At 44.8% G+C, this 16,028-nt stretch overlaps 1 protein-coding gene and 1 long non-coding RNA gene across 7 annotated transcripts; both read left to right on the forward strand.

Moving 5' to 3' along the window:
• The first annotated feature begins 4,318 nt into the window (after positions 1 to 4,318).
• LOC146805110 (uncharacterized) lies at positions 4,319 to 9,473 on the forward strand. 3 transcript variants are annotated; one of them, XR_014967790.1, is made up of 3 exons: positions 4,319 to 4,694; positions 4,932 to 4,999; positions 7,402 to 9,473. It is a non-coding gene; the product is annotated as an uncharacterized LOC146805110 (long non-coding RNA). The 3 variants fall into 3 exon arrangements; XR_014967792.1 differs by having other exon boundaries at positions 4,935 to 4,999; XR_014967791.1 differs by lacking the exon at positions 4,932 to 4,999.
• On the forward strand, positions 5,010 to 14,051 carry LOC146805111 (uncharacterized). Of its 4 annotated transcripts, none has more exons than XM_085622255.1 (3): positions 5,010 to 9,254; positions 9,492 to 9,559; positions 11,976 to 14,051. In XM_085622255.1, exon 1 carries the CDS (start codon positions 5,488 to 5,490, stop codon positions 6,460 to 6,462), a length of 975 nt encoding a protein of 324 aa, XP_085478381.1. In that variant the 5' UTR covers positions 5,010 to 5,487; the 3' UTR covers positions 6,463 to 9,254; positions 9,492 to 9,559; positions 11,976 to 14,051. The 4 variants fall into 4 exon arrangements, with proteins under 4 accessions (XP_085478381.1, XP_085478383.1, XP_085478380.1 ...); XM_085622257.1 differs by having other exon boundaries at positions 5,010 to 8,003; XM_085622254.1 differs by lacking the exon at positions 9,492 to 9,559.
• The last annotated feature ends 1,977 nt before the right edge of the window (positions 14,052 to 16,028 follow it).

Consider the following 16,028-nt stretch of genomic DNA (forward strand, 5'->3'; position numbering starts at 1 on the left):
GTAGTAGATTGTAACCCAGGCGGGACGTACACTGATATAAAAACAAACACTCTACCCTCCATTCTACCCACCAGAACAGTGTAGCGTCCCCTCTCATCATGGCGCACCTCATCAATCTCCAACGGGAGCGAGTTCTTAATCATGATACCCACCCCCCGCGAGCCCGAGGTGAAGCCCGAGTGGGCCACCAAACGATAGCCTCGCCGATTCATGGCATGGAAGGAGTTACCTATAAGGTGTGTCTCCTGCAGGAAGATAACATCTGGTGAGATACGTTTCAGGTACTGCAGGACCACACCACGCTTAATCCTGTCCCCCAGGCCGTTAACATTCCATGACAACACAGTCAAATCCCTACCCCCCATCATACGTAGAAGCAATCAGTCGTCCCCCACAGAGCCTCTCGGGAGCAACAATACAGTAAAGGGCTTGCCTTGCGGTGCAAACAAACAACACACCCCCCCCACCCCCCCATCCCAACAGAACTCCCCCCTCCCTGCACCCCTGCATGAGCCCAGACAGCCCCCCCAAAGTGCAGTGTGCCTGTCGCCCCATAGATGAAAACTAACTAGTCCCCCAGAGGAGGAGGGAAGCCCCCAACAGACCCCACACGACCTCCATCGGAGGGGAACCTAAACGATCAGTGAATGGTACAGGAATGTTGTCCAGAGCAAGGCCTATCCTTCACCCCTCAGTTCTGATCCGGCGGGCCCTCCCCGCCAACCGCACCCCCCCCACCCCCTCGGCCCCGATCTCCAGGTAAAGTGTCCAACCAGTCCCCAGCCGCCTCGGGTTGGTCAAAAAAGTGCGTGCGTCCATCCACCTCCACCCTTAGCTTAGCTGGAAAAAGCATTGAATACTTAAGGTTCAGGTCCCGTAGGCGACGTTTAACTCCGAGAAAACTCAATCTCAGTTTTTGGACCGCCGGAGTAAAGTCTGGGTAGAAATGCACATCCATGTTATCAAGCTTGACCGGTCCCTGTTGCCTGGAGGTCTGCAGGATAGCGTCTCTGTCCCGAAAATTAAAAATCCGGGCAATGAGAGGCCGCGGCGGGGCACCGGCCCTAGGTCTGCCCCCAGGGACCCGGTGAGCACGTTCCACCGCAAAAAGCTTACTCAGCCCCCGGGGCTGGAGATGGGTAAGGATCAATTCCTCCACAAAAAGATCTGCCGCCTCCGCCTCTCGTCCCTCCGGCACTCCCACAATGCAAACGTTATTCCTCCGGGCCCGACCCTCGGAATCCTCCAGTCGCCGGTCCATCAGGGCGCTCGCCTGGCCAAGCCGGCGCACCTCCTTTTGGAGGGCCACCACGTCCGTCGTGAGGCTCGTTGTGGTGTGGGCCAGGGAATCGACCCGGTCGTTGGTTTTGGACAAGTCAGCCCTCACAAGGCTAACATCCACCAGGACCGAGTCTATCTTTTGCGCTAGGGTGTCGAAGCGCTGGTCCACCGAGGCCTTCATCTCTGCGATGGCGCCCATGACGTCCCGGAGGGTCAGATCCACCGGTTGAGCAGATGCCTCCGTCGGGCCCGCCGGGGATGTGCGCGATGTCTCCGGAGATCCCTTCTGGAGGGTGTAGCGGTCCATACTATTGGATTGAGGCGCCGGGCCGCGGCGGGTCGTCTTCACCTTCGCCCGGTCGCCATCTTGTTTGGTGGACATGCCTGCTCTCCCACCGTCGTGCCAATCTCCTCAAAAGGGCCGATAAACCAGTTCACGGGTTCCGGGGGGGGGGGAGGGCGACCACTGGGCCGCGGGACGACTCGCGGAGCGGGGTGCGGCGGTGACAAGGCCACACCACCGCACCCCGCTCCGCAACCCTACCTCGCTTGAGGGCAAGGAGAGCGCAAAAGCGAAAGTGAAAGCACGGGGTACGCGAGTCGCCCAGCCCTGCCCGCCGCTGTTGTTCGCTTTGTCCCCGGATCGCCCCACTACTCCAATCCGGGGGGCCAGCGCGGAGAAGGCCGCAACCTTCAATCGGTGCTCCCACCGGTGTCCGGGGTCCGATTCGAAAAGAAAAAACGGATGGCGCCTCAGCTCGGGTTCACCGATGCAGTCCCCTCAACAAGGACAGGATATAGCCAGGATTAATTCAGGAGGTCGTGGTGGTCCTCGGGAGCCTCGCACCTACGCGGCCATCTTGGTTGCGCGCTAGGCTCCTCCCCCCGGATGGAGACTTTTGAGCTAAGGACGAGCCTGCCCTTGCAGTAGTGCTACATTCCATTAAGAGTTTCCATGAGGAGGTCAAATTAGACAACCGAATATCACGCCTCGCTACGCAAAAACTACAAGGCGCTGTAAGGAAAGTGGGCAGAACGTGTGTCGAAATTGTGGACAGAATGGCCTCAGTAGAAGCATGAACCGAAAATCTCGAGAATGATTTTGGCATCTTGAAGACACAAGGAGAGGAACATGATGGTATAGTCAAAGACTTAATGTTGAAAGTTGAGGAGCAGGAGAATAGACTACGGCGCAATAACCTACCCGTTCTTGGCATCCCGGAGGGAGTCGAAGGGAACGACCCCAGGGCTTTTATGATCACGCTCCTTAAGGGAGCCTTCCCAGATCTACTCACCTGGGACTGGGACAAGGAGATACAGCGTGCACATCGGTTTCCACTAACATTATCCAAGCGCCCTTCGTCCAATCCTCAATACCCACAAGCAATGCTCCTATACTTTGGAAACTTTCTTCTTCGCCAGATACTCTACGATCTGGCTAGGCCAACATCCAAGAAAGAATTTAATGGAATCACCTTCTTTACAAGACCCGACTTCGCACATGCCACTGTCAAGCGCAGATGGAGGTTGAGACAGCTGTTCACGCTCTTTCAACAACTTGGTGCCACTGCCTATCTACAGAACCCAGCCCGGTAAAAGGTTGTGTTTAAGGGAACCACGCTAACTTTATACCTGAAATCCAGGCTCAGGCTTACTTGCAAGAGATCACGGGTCGAAAATGAGACAAAAACTAAGACCTGAAGACTCACAAACTGTGTCTTAATATGGACTCTAGAACCCTTGGCTTATGTCAACCTGTTTCTTCCCTCTTCTCTCTGCTCTATAGTTACAGGTCAACCTGATCAAAAATCTCAAAATAGTTTGAACTGAATTTGTCCATTAGTAATGGCAGCTAAAAGGCCTTACGTAAGAAAAATTTAGATGATTTGGGTTTTCTTTTTCTGTTTTGCTTTTTTGTAATTGAGGGGGTTGGACTGGTGAGGTAAGTAGGTTCACGACTGCTCAGATGCCCTCACCCTGGCTCGCGTAGCGCCAGGTAACCTCAGCGATAGGTGGTGGGTGGCGGGAGGGCGAGAACGGGGTGGGGGGCAGGTTCACGGGGGTAAGGGGTTGGCATATCAGGATCTAGATTTATTTATATTTTTTTATCTTTTAGGCAAAATGACTTACCCACCCTAAATGAGTAAACTGCGCATAGCTACAATTAACATTTGCGGCCTCGATGATCTAAAAAAAAGGCGAAACACCGCAGCTGGGCTCCGCTTACTGAAGGCCGATGTTATCTGTATGCAGGAAACACACATTGAAAGAGCTCAGATACATTTACAGGAAACACTTGGGTACACTCTAGTGGGGGCTACAACACAAAATTCACGGACACTCGGGGTAGCAATTTTAACATCTAATTGCTCTCTACAGTTCACGCGAACGTCAGTGGATCAGCATGGGAGGTGGGTAATCAGTGAATGCCGTAGAAGTAATGGAGACCTACTCACTATATTCACGATTTACGGAAGCACCCTAGATGACCAAGCAGTATTTCACTGTATAAATAATGAATTAGCTGCATGGCCTTTTCCCATAATTATGGTTGGGGATTTTAATTTAAATCTGCCTGCCGACCAAAATATAAGCCGGGATAATGACTGGATATATAGTGTAGTGAATCAGCCACTTTTGTGGTCTGACACCCTATGATGACCCTCAACCACCACCATTCTGTACTGACTTAAGTGTGTTCTGCCTTTTAGTGGAATAGTCTTTCCAAGAATAGAAGGTATGGTATGTTGAGGTGCAGTCTTGTGGGTGGTGGTGCACACATGTGCTCAATGTTGTATACTGAGGGATTTAGCGTATAATGTTATTTGTGTTAGGTGAATTATGACTTTGACCTATTGGCTTTGACGTGGTCTAATGTCATTCTGCCTTCTGACTTTACCTTGCTTCAAACTTTTCTGTGTGCACAGTGGTGCTTGTAAGTTGTGTGGATGAGAATTATAGGTGCTCCTTGCTTTTTTGATTTTGATTCCATCTTGCTTTGGGCCTTTGTGTGCATGGCTTAACTAACTCTGAAGCCCTTTTCTGTGAAGAAGAGGGCATGTTTTGCTTTCCTGCTGTTTTTCGCATTTTACTGACTAGAGAGAACTGGTTCTTATCAGAGGAATGTACATGGTTTGACTTTTAGTCATAACAGGGGCCTGATCAACCCTTGGTCTGACCTTGAAGCAGGCTGGTACTGGCTCTCATGAGAACTAGGGGGGCGTGGCTTGCTAGAAGCTTCGCTGTGTTTTGAATGTGTATTAAAAAGGGGAGTCTACACTGGCTCGGTGGAAGTTCATCCGTGGAACAGACGTGTTGCCACGGAAGAGTAGAGGCTGGTGTCACCTCTGAGCTTTCGCCCGGTTCAAGCAATGGACTCCCCTTGAACAAAGTTGGGTGAAATGGAGCATTAGGTGAGGTGTCTCTGCTAATGTCTCTTGATTCTTTTCTGAATTCTTTCCTTTCCTTCTTATTTTCTGATTCTTATATCCATACATATATATTTCTAAATATATATTTGTCTTGATTGATATTTGCAATCATACTATTGATATGTTAGAGTCTGCTATGTTAGGTGCATTTGGCTTACTGTGTGATGCTATTTACTAATAAATACATCCCAGATATACCAATTCGTCTTTTCCTTGTAGCAGGAGGTGTGGACTCTTCTTGGCCAAGTATTCTGTTGTAGAAGGATGGGTGAATTCCCTTCTAGCAGGTAATTGTGTTATAGGAAGTTGGCGCTACTCCTCACAAGTGATGCGCAAATTATTGTTTTCTTGCCTTGCCTTTGGGGGAGTTTTGAAAGTTTGCCTACCTTAGGAAGTGCTGTGTATATGTTATATTCCATAAGTTTGGAACTGATATTCTCGCCCTGGGAAAGTGACGGTACATTCCTTGGTCCAGGGGAGATCTAAGGTTTGTCATTACATTTTTGGCGTAGTCGGTTGCAGGATCTGAACATTGATTTTAAAAGGGGAAGAAATATGGCTTTTTTTTTAGAAATTGAAAGCAGACTCTTAGATATCAATTGATTTATTTGCATGGGGGTAGCCCATATGATGTGCTGGCTCGTGAAGTGAGCTAATTGTGCTGAGTTAGAATTGGTGTGTGTGTGTGTTTAAGTGTGTTTTGTAAAAAGTGCTTATAAATAGCTTGCTACGTGAGGCAGAAAGGGCTGGATCCCTTTCAAGTGTTGGTTAAGGAATGCATATCAAATGTTTTCAGTTGCAAAGTGAATGTAAGATATCAGAGCATAACTCTGAAACGTGGGACTCCCTTGAGATTCCAGACTCCGGAGTTGCAATGAAGGGTGTTAATCAGCAGGAGATTAATGACATTTTAGACAGAGACAGCGGTGTTATTTTAAATGTGTTGGTTAATATGCATCAAACATGTGGGCATTTGCAAAAAGAACGTAGTGAGTTGAAAACAGAGCTAGTTGATGCCCAGTTTGAAAATATATCTTTGAAGACAGAATTAAACGTGTACCAGGCTGTGAAGTTGTTTACTTTGACCAGCCAGAATGATTCAGATGTGATAAGTGTAACAGAGAATGCAGTCAGGCTACGAGCTACACAGACGGTTTTAATTAATTCTTCTGAGGAGCTTTCTCAGCCAGAAAGGAATGTGCATGAAAGTAAACAGACTAATGTTTTAGGCTTAATGATCACCGGTTGCGGACATAAATTAGACATGACAGTGAATGATACATTTTGCTTCGCAAGAGAAATGCAACAATATGATTTTGAATGTGAACAGCAGATTGTGTACAATAAGTCTGATATGTGGTCACTTCATAAACATGAACATTTATTTGGTGAGTTAATTCAAGAGCAATGTGCCCTTTTTAGTTACAGGAAAGTGCAGGGAAATAACAGGTCACTTTTAAATTCAGATGCTGGACAAATGTTGTGCTTTTGCGCACCAACAGATACTGGACAGAACAGAGTTAGAGAAAATGTGGTTTGCGCATGGGAGATTGCAATGGTTATTAAGTGGCATGTACAGACAGAAAAACAGTTTGCACAGGATTTGATAGAAAGTCCTGAAGTGGAGTTTGAAACACAAGATTTCCCAGTGAAGGTGCCCTATGTTACAAAGGAAATTAATTTGAAACAGTACAGAATGCCTGATGGGCGTGAAGGGATCAGTGAGATCATGCAGGGCTTGACAGACTGAGGTGGTGACCCTAGCCTGTGTGAAAATATACCTTCTTTGACTGATACTGTCCCAGATATTGTTACAGAAGTAGCATGGGACTGGATATGTGACTTTTGATATTGCCAATGCTTTTTTCTTTTTGATATGTCAAGAGCAGTTTAGTTTTTTTTTCTCATGAGGTGATAGACTAATGTCAGTTAAGAATTTGCTAGAATTAGTTGGACAGAATGGGAGAGCATTTTCAGATTAAAGAATGTGAAGTCTTGCTGGAGGTAAGGAGTGGTTAAAGCTGTTTTTCCTCTCAGACATGTAAAGAGTTGTTCTGGAAGTGGGTCATTTGAAAGCGTCTTTCAGATTGATGTTTGGGAGGCTTGCAGTGAGATCATCCAGCAACGCTGAGCAGAGCTCAGGCTTTCTATGAAGTCCGAGGAGGAATTCCTACGGGAGGGGTCATCCCATCTCAGCTCCTCTCCTCAGTAGGCAGGGACAGCTTCATGGAGATAGATGTCTGGGAGGCTTGCAAAGGCGCAGGCCCCCCCCATGAGGAGAGTCGCAGATAGTCCAAGAAAGTTGGCAGGAGTGCAGATCACTCCGACCTTGAAGGAGATAAGGTGCGAGCTAGAGACAGCCGGAGAAGTCTCTGCTTGTTATGTTTGGCAAGGGGCCATTTAGTGTCCGCAGAGATTTGTGAAGGGGGGCAGCACCTGTGAGGGGTGCAGTGAGAGAAGTGAGAGAAGGAGACTGCCCCAGCCCTTCTTGCTGTGTATAGAAAAAGAGGGATTTTATCAAGACTTCAGAGGCTAAAGCGTTAGTAGTATTCTTACACAATTCCCCAGAGCTGGAGGAGACCTATGTAGACAGAAATTAAAATATTGTATTTTTAGAAATGCAAGACGGAAGAAGTGTACTTTTGAAAAATGTTTTTTGCAAGAAGAGTGATGCTTGTTTCTTTTTCAGATTCGCCCAGTTCTCCGCGTGTGAGTGGGACTCCCTTCTCCCGTGTGAGTGGGGCCCTCCCTCTCCCCCCCTCCCCCTTCCCTTCCCTCCCCTCCCCCCCCAAGCCTGGAGTGATCGCCAGACCAGACTGTGGCGGCTGATGCCTGTGGCTATCCAGACTGGATGGGGTCCTCCCTTGTCAAGGAGATACAGCTGCTGATATATACCAGAGAGCATGATGGACTGCTTCTTTCCAAGCAAAATGGTATCAGCAAAGTGTGGAACTGTTTCCTTCACGTGAGGCCAACTTTATATGCATGAAGGCTGTGCGCCTTTCACACAGGGTGACTGCATGTGTGACGGTGAAAACAAACGACAAAAGAGGGAACTACAGGATGTGCTTTGCCAGAACTGTTTTATCAACGTGAAGTTCAGATGCGATGGAAAACGGCTGTGTGTTTTTCCACACTGAAGGACTGTTTTTGTTTTTAGGGATGGAGACCAATAGAGACGCTTTGCAGCGATCAGAGTAGATATTTTCTAAGTTAGTGAACAGTAATAACCTGTAGCTGTTGCTACAATATATGAGTTTGGCAGTGGAGTTTCCAGTTTAACCATTAGAGGTATTAGGAGCATTCAAAAGCTTGATTCATTTATTTTGTGTATCCATTCAACATGTATCCAGATATCTATGAGCTATTTCTAGATGCACCTGAGTTATTGCTACTACATGTGTTTAGAGAATGCAGACTTTATTTGCTCTAAAGTGATTATCATATACTTTTGAGGAGTTTTTCAGGTTTGCAATGGAGCATTTCGATCATAGTTGCTTTTTAGTCATGATTTGTTTTGAATTATGTATTTTTGTGTAGCCACTTCAACACATGAGTTGCTGTTTCAACATGTGCTTTTTAGTAGTTGTGACTTTTAATTTAGACATGTGGTTTTAAATGGTTTTGCTTTCAATTGAGATATGCAGTACTTTAATGATAGTTTTGTTTTTCAGTTATGTAATACAGTTGCTATTTGCTAGACTTTGTTTTTGACATATGTGAATGGTGATGATCAAGGGTCATGGGGTGCAATGTAGTGAATCAGCCACTTTTGTGGTCTGACACCCTATGATGACCCTCAACCACCACCATTCTATACTGACTTAAGTGTGTTCTGCCTTTTAGTGGAATAGTCTTTCCAAGAATAGAAGGTATGGTATGTTGAGGTGCAGTCTTGTGGGTGGTGGTGCACACATGTGCTCAATGTTGTATACTGAGGGATTTAGCGTATAATGTTATTTGTGTTAGGTGAATTATGACTTTGACCTATTGGCTTTGACGTGGTCTAATGTCATTCTGCCTTCTGACTTTACCTTGCTTCAAACTTTTCTGTGTGCACAGTGGTGCTTGTAAGTTGTGTGGATGAGAATTATAGGTGCTCCTTGCTTTTTTGATTCCATCTTGCTTTGGGCCTTTGTGTGCATGGCTTAACTAACTCTGAAGCCATTTTCTGTGAAGAAGAGGGCATGTTTTGCTTTCCTGCTGTTTTTCACATTTTACTGACTAGAGAGAACTGGTTCTTATCAGAGGAATGTACATGGTTTGACTTTTAGTCATAACATGGGCCTGATCAACCCTTGGTCTGACCTTGAAGCAGGCTGGTACTGGCTCTCATGAGAACTAGGGGGGCATGGCTTGCTAGAAGCTTCGCTGTGTTTTGAATGTGTATTAAAAAGGGGAGTCTACACTGGCTCGGTGGAAGTTCATCCGTGGAACAGACGTGTTGCCACGGAAGAGTAGAGGCTGGTGTCACCTCTGAGCTTTCGCCCGGTTCAAGCAATGGACTCCCCTTGAACAAAGTGGGGTGAAATGGAGCATTAGGTGAGGTGTCTCTGCTAATGTCTCTTGATTCTTTTCTGAATTCTTTCCTTTCCTTCTTATTTTCTGATTCTTATATCCATACATATATATTTCTAAATATATATTTGTCTTGATTGATATTTGCAATCATACTATTGATATGTTAGAGTCTGCTATGTTAGGTGCATTTGGCTTACTGTGTGATGCTATTTACTAATAAATACATCCCAGATATACCAATTCGTCTTTTCCTTGTAGCAGGAGGTGTGGACTCTTCTTGGCCAAGTATTCTGTTGTAGAAGGATGGGTGAATTCCCTTCTAGCAGGTAATTGTGTTATAGGAAGTTGGCGCTACTCCTCACAAGTGATGCGCAAATTATTGTTTTCTTGCCTTGCCTTTGGGGGAGTGTTGAAAGTTTGCCCACCTTAGGAAGTGCTGTGTATATGTTATATTCCATAAGTTTGGAACTGATATTCTCGCCCTGGGAAAGTGACGGTACATGCCTTGGTCCAGGGGAGATCTAAGGTTTGTCATTACATTTTTGGCGTAGTCGGTTGCAGGATCTGAACATTGATTTTAAAAGGGGAAGAAATATGTTTTTTTTTTTTAGAAATTGAAAGCAGACTCTTAGATATCAATTGATTTATTTGCATGGGGGTAGCCCATATGATGTGCTGGCTCGTGAAGTGAGCTAATTGTGCTGAGTTAGAATTGGTGTGTGTGTGTGTGTTTAAGTGTGTTTTGTAAAAAGTGCTTATAAATAGCTTGCTACGTGAGGCAGAAAGGGCTGGATCCCTTTCAAGTGTTGGTTAAGGAATGCATATCAAATGTTTTCAGTTGCAAAGTGAATGTAAGATATCAGAGCATAACTCTGAAACGTGGGACTCCCTTGAGATTCCAGACTCCGGAGTTGCGATGAGGGGTGTTAATCAGCAGGAGATTAATGACATTTTAGACAGAGACAGCGGTGTTATTTTAAATGTGTTGGTTAATATGCATCAAACATGTGGGCATTTGCAAAAAGAACGTAGTGAGTTGAAAACAGAGCTAGTTGATGCCCAGTTTGAAAATATATCTTTGAAGACAGAATTAAACGTGTACCAGGCTGTGAAGTTGTTTACTTTGACCAGCCAGAATGATTCAGATGTGATAAGTGTAACAGAGAATGCAGTCAGGCTACGAGCTACACAGACGGTTTTAATTAATTCTTCTGAGGAGCTTTCTCAGCCAGAAAGGAATGTGCATGAAAGTAAACAGACTAATGTTTTAGGCTTAACGATCACCGGTTGCGGACATAAATTAGACATGACAGTGAATGATACATTTTGCTTCGAAAGAGAAATGCAACAATATGATTTTGAATGTGAACAGCAGATTGTGTACAATAAGTCTGATATGTGGTCACTTCATAAACATGAACATTTATTTGGTGAGTTAATTCAAGAGCAATGTGCCCTTTTTAGTTACAGGAAAGTGCAGGGAAATAACAGGTCACTTTTAAATTCAGATGCTGGACAAATGTTGTGCTTTTGCGCACCAACAGATACTGGACAGAACAGAGTTAGAGAAAATGTGGTTTGCCTATGGGAGATTGCAATGGTTATTAAGTGGCATGTACAGACAGAAAAACAGTTTGCACAGGATTTGATAGAAAGTCCTGAAGTGGAGTTTGAAACACAAGACTTCCCAGTGAAGGTGCCCTATGTTACAAAGGAAATTAATTTGAAACAGTACAGAATGCCTGATGGGCGTGAAGGGATCAGTGAGATCATGCAGGGCTTGACAGACTGAGGTGGTGACCCTAATTGTGTAGCCTGTGTGCAAATATACCTTCTTTGACTGATGCTGTCCCAGATATTGTTACAGAAGTAGCATGGGACTTGATATGTGACTTTTGATATTGCCAATGCTTTTTTCTTTTTGATATGTCAAGAGCAGTTTAGTTTTTTTTTCTCATGAGGTGATAGACTAATGTCAGTTAAGAATTTGCTAGAATTAGTTGGACAGAATGGGAGAGCATTTTCAGATTAAAGAATGTGAAGTCTTGCTGGAGGTAAGGAGTGGTTAAAGCTGTTTTTCCTCTCAGACATGTAAAGAGTTGTTCTGGAAGTGGGTCATTTGAAAGCGTCTTTCAGATTGATGTTTGGGAGACTTGCAGTGAGATCATCCAGCAACGCTGAGCAGAGCTCAGGCTTTCTGTGAAGTCCGAGGAGGAATTCCTACGGGAGGGGTCATCCCATCTCAGCTCCTCTCCTCAGTAGGCAGTGACAGCTTCATAGAGATAGATGTCTGGGAGGCTTGCAAAGGCGCAGCCCCCCCCCCCCATGAGGAGAGTCGCAGATAGTCCACGAAAGTTGGCAGGAGTGCAGATCACTCCGACCTTGAAGGAGATAAGGTGCGAGCTAGAGACAGCCGGAGAAGTCTCTGCTTGTTATGTTTGGCAAGGGGCCATTTAGTGTCCGCAGAGATTTGTGAAGGGGGGCAGCACCTGTGAGGGGTGCAGTGAGAGAAGTGAGAGAAGGAGACTGCCCCAGCCCTTCTTGCTGTGTATAGAAAAAGAGGGATTTTATCAAGACTTCAGAGGCTAAAGCGTTAGTAGTATTCTTACACAATTCCCCAGAGCTGGAGGAGACCTATGTAGACAGAAATTAAAATATTGTATTTTTAGAAATGCAAGACGGAAGAAGTGTACTTTTGAAAAATGTTTTTTGCAAGAAGAGTGATGCTTGTTTCTTTTTCAGATTCGCCCAGTTCTCCGCGTGTGAGTGGGACTCCCTTCTCCCGTGTGAGTGGGGCCCTCCCTCTCCCCCCTCCCCCTTCCCTTCCCTTCCCTCCCCTCCCCCCCCCCCCCCAAGCCTGGAGTGATCGCCAGACCAGACGGTGGCGGCTGATGCCTGTGGCTATCCAGACTGGATGGGGTCCTCCCTTGTCAAGGAGATACAGCTGCTGATATATACCAGAGAGCATGATGGACTGCTTCTTTCCAAGCAAAATGGGATCAGCAAAGTGTGGAACTGTTTCCTTCACGTGAGGCCAACTTTATATGCATGAAGGCTGTGCGCCTTTCACACAGGGTGACTGCTTGTGTGACGGTGAAAACAAACGACAAAAGAGGGAATTACAGGATGTGCTTTGCCAGAACTGTTTTATCAACGTGAAGTTCAGATGTGATGGAAGACGGCTGTGTGTTTTTTCACACTGAAGGACTGTTTTTGTTTTTAGGGATGGAGACCAATAGAGACGCTTTGCAGCGATCAGAGTAGATATTTTCTAAGTTAGTGAACAGTAATAACCTGTAGCTGTTGCTACAATATATGAGTTTGGCAGTGGAGTTTCCAGTTTAACCATTAGAGGCATTAGGAGCATTCAAAAGCTTGATTCATTTATTTTGTGTATCCATTCAACATGTATCCAGATATCTATGAGCTATTTCTAGATGAACCTGAGTTATTGCTACTACATGTGTTTAGAGAATGCAGACTTTATTTGCTCTAAAGTGATTATCATATACTTTTGATGAGTTTTTCAGGTTTGCAATGGAGCATTTCGATCATAGTTGCTTTTTAGTCATGATTTGTTTTGAATTATGTATTTTTGTGTAGCCACTTCAACACATGAGTTGCTGTTTCAACGTGTGTTTTTTAGTAGTTGTGACTTTTAATTTAGACATGTGGTTTTAAATGGTTTTGCTTTCAATTGAGATATGCAGTACTTTAATGATAGTTTTGTTTTTCAGTTATGTAATACAGTTGCTATTTGCTAGATTTTGTTTTTGACATATGTGAATGGTGATGATCAAGGGTCATGGGGTGCAATGTAGTGAATCAGCCACTTTTGTGGTCTGACACCCTATGATGACCCTCAACCACCACCATTCTGTACTGACTTAAGTGTGTTCTGCCTTTTAGTGGAATAGTCTTTCCGAGAATAGAAGGTATGGTATGTTGAGGTGCAGTCTTGTGGGTGGTGGTGCACACATGTGCTCAATGTTGTATACTGAGGGATTTAGCGTATAATGTTATTTGGGTTAGGTGAATTATGACTTTGACCTATTGGCTTTGACGCGGTCTAATGTCATTCTGCCTTCTGACTTTACCTTGCTTCAAACTTTTCTGTGTGCACAGTGGTGCTTGTAAGTTGTGTGGATGAGAATTATAGGTGCTCCTTGCTTTTTTGATTCCATCTTGCTTTGGGCCTTTGTGTGCATGGCTTAACTAACTCTGAAGCCATTTTCTGTGAAGAAGAGGGCATGTTTTGCTTTCCTGCTGTTTTTCGCATTTTACTGACTAGAGAGAACTGGTTCTTATCAGAGGAATGTACATGGTTTGACTTTTAGTCATAACAGGGGCCTGATCAACCCTTGGTCTGACCTTGAAGCAGGCTGGTACTGGCTCTCATGAGAACTAGGGGGGCGTGGCTTGCTAGAAGCTTCGCTGTGTTTTGAATGTGTATTAAAAAGGGGAGTCTACACTGGCTCGGTGGAAGTTCATCCGTGGAACAGACGTGTTGCCACGGAAGAGTAGAGGCTGGTGTCACCTCTGAGCTTTCGCCCGGTTCAAGCAATGGACACCCTTTGAACAAAGTGGGGTGAAATGGAGCATTAGGTGAGGTGTCTCTGCTAATGTCTCTTGATTCTTTTCTGAATTCTTTCCTTTCCTTCTTATTTTCTGATTCTTATATCCATACATATATATTTCTAAATATATATTTGTCTTGATTGATATTTGCAATCATACTATTGATATGTTAGAGTCTGCTATGTTAGGTGCATTTGGCATACTGTGTGATGCTATTTACTAATAAATACATCCCAGATATATCAATTCGTCTTTTCCTTGTAGCAGGAGGTGTGGACTCTTCTTGGCCAAGTATTCTGTTGTAGAAGGATGGGTGAATTCCCTTCTAGCAGGTAATTGTGTTATAGGAAGTTGGCGCTATTCCTCACAAGTGATGCGCAAATTATTGTTTTCTTGCCTTGCCTTTGGGGGAGTGTTGAAAGTTTGCCCACCTTAGGAAGTGCTGTGTATATGTTATATTCCATAAGTTTGGAACTGATATTCTCGCCCTGGGAAAGTGACGGTACATTCCTTGGTCCAGGGGAGATCTAAGGTTTGTCATTACATATAGTGGCTGGAAATCAAAGGTATATAGAGCATTGAAAACACTATGCCGCGAGCAGGCTCTCTCAAATATTTGGAATTGGCAGAATCCCTTGGATCCCGGGTACACATATTTTTCTTACCCGCACTATAAGCATGCAAGATTAGATTTTATATTAGTATCTCACACTCTTCTGCATAATAGCTCAATTGAGAAAGCGCCACATATACTGGCAGATCATAAGCCCCTTATATTAGAGCTTAAAGGGAATGTGTCAAAAACATTTTTTAAAGATCTCTTCTCACTAATGAAGAATACTGTGAACATACGAGGATTTGGATTTCCCCATTTCTCAAGGAGAACAAAGGGAGCGCAGAGATTGAAGTGGTGTGGGATACACTGAAAGCAGGAATACGTGGTGAGACACTTACAGGCACATGCATCAAGGTAAGGAATTGCGATTCCTTAATAGCGATTTTTAAGGAATCGCTATTAAGGACTTGCAATTGCTTTTGCATGTAGGAATCACTAAATAAATTGCGATTCCTACACATTCCCTATTAGCGAATCGCAAATTGTGATTCGCTAATAGGTAATGCCTTCCCATTCATTCCTATGGGCCTAGAGACCCATAGGAATGAATGGGAAACTATTCGCATTTTGCGATTACCAAATAGGTAATCGCAAATTGTGAATGCTATTTCAAGGGTGATAGGGGGCCAAAAGGCTGCCCTGATTCACCCCCAAAACTGGCATGTGTGCACAAGTGGCACACACACATGCCCTAAGGGCATGTGTGTACACCACATGGCACTTAGAAAAATGCAATTTGTTGCATTTTTCTAAAGAATTGCAAATTATCACCAACATGAAGTTGGTGGTAATTCGCGATTCCTTAATGCTAAGTAGCAATCTCAGATTGCTTCTTGCATTGCATTTAAGGAAACGCAAATTGCGATTCCCTAAATGCATTCGCAAAATAGGTAATCGCGAATTTTGCATTTACCTATTCTGCGAATGGGTTTGGGCTTGATGCATCCCAAATGGCTAAATACCACTCGCAAAGGGGCCGATTCTGCGAATCGGCCCGTTTGCGACCGGTATTTTGCTTGATGCATGCGCCCCTTAGCTTCTCACTATCCCTGAACAAAAAAAATCACTCCTTATTATATGATTTGCAAGCCAGATTGGCTGCTGCCGAAGAAGAACTGATCACTGTGCTTCAGAACGGGGGTGACTCTGCAAAACACTGGCAAAAATGATGGTAGCCAAATCAGCAATATTGGAGACAATGGCAAAAAGGGCCGCAGATAGACTGGCAGCATGGAGGCAGGAAGCATACAAGTGTAGCGAGCAGAGTGGACATCATTTCGCAACTAGAGCTCGGCACGAAGCCACTAGAAATACAATAGCAGAAATCAACTATCCTATGCGAGGGAGAACCACAGACCCAGAGAGAATTCGTAATGTGTTTTATACATACTACCAAGATCTGTACCACGAGGCTACACCAGGCCATTTGGGAGATGTTATTACATAGCTTAATCAGATTCCAACTGAATAATTTTCCCAGGAGGATCAGCAACAATTGGAAGAACAGCCCCAATGGGCCGATATACTGCTATGTCTTAACAGTCTCCCAAGCGGTAAGGCCATTGGCCTAGACAACATACCTTTAGAATTTTACAAAAAGT

This window comes from Triturus cristatus, chromosome 8, assembly GCF_964204655.1.
Source record: "Triturus cristatus chromosome 8, aTriCri1.1, whole genome shotgun sequence".
NCBI lineage: Eukaryota > Metazoa > Chordata > Amphibia > Caudata > Salamandridae > Triturus > Triturus cristatus.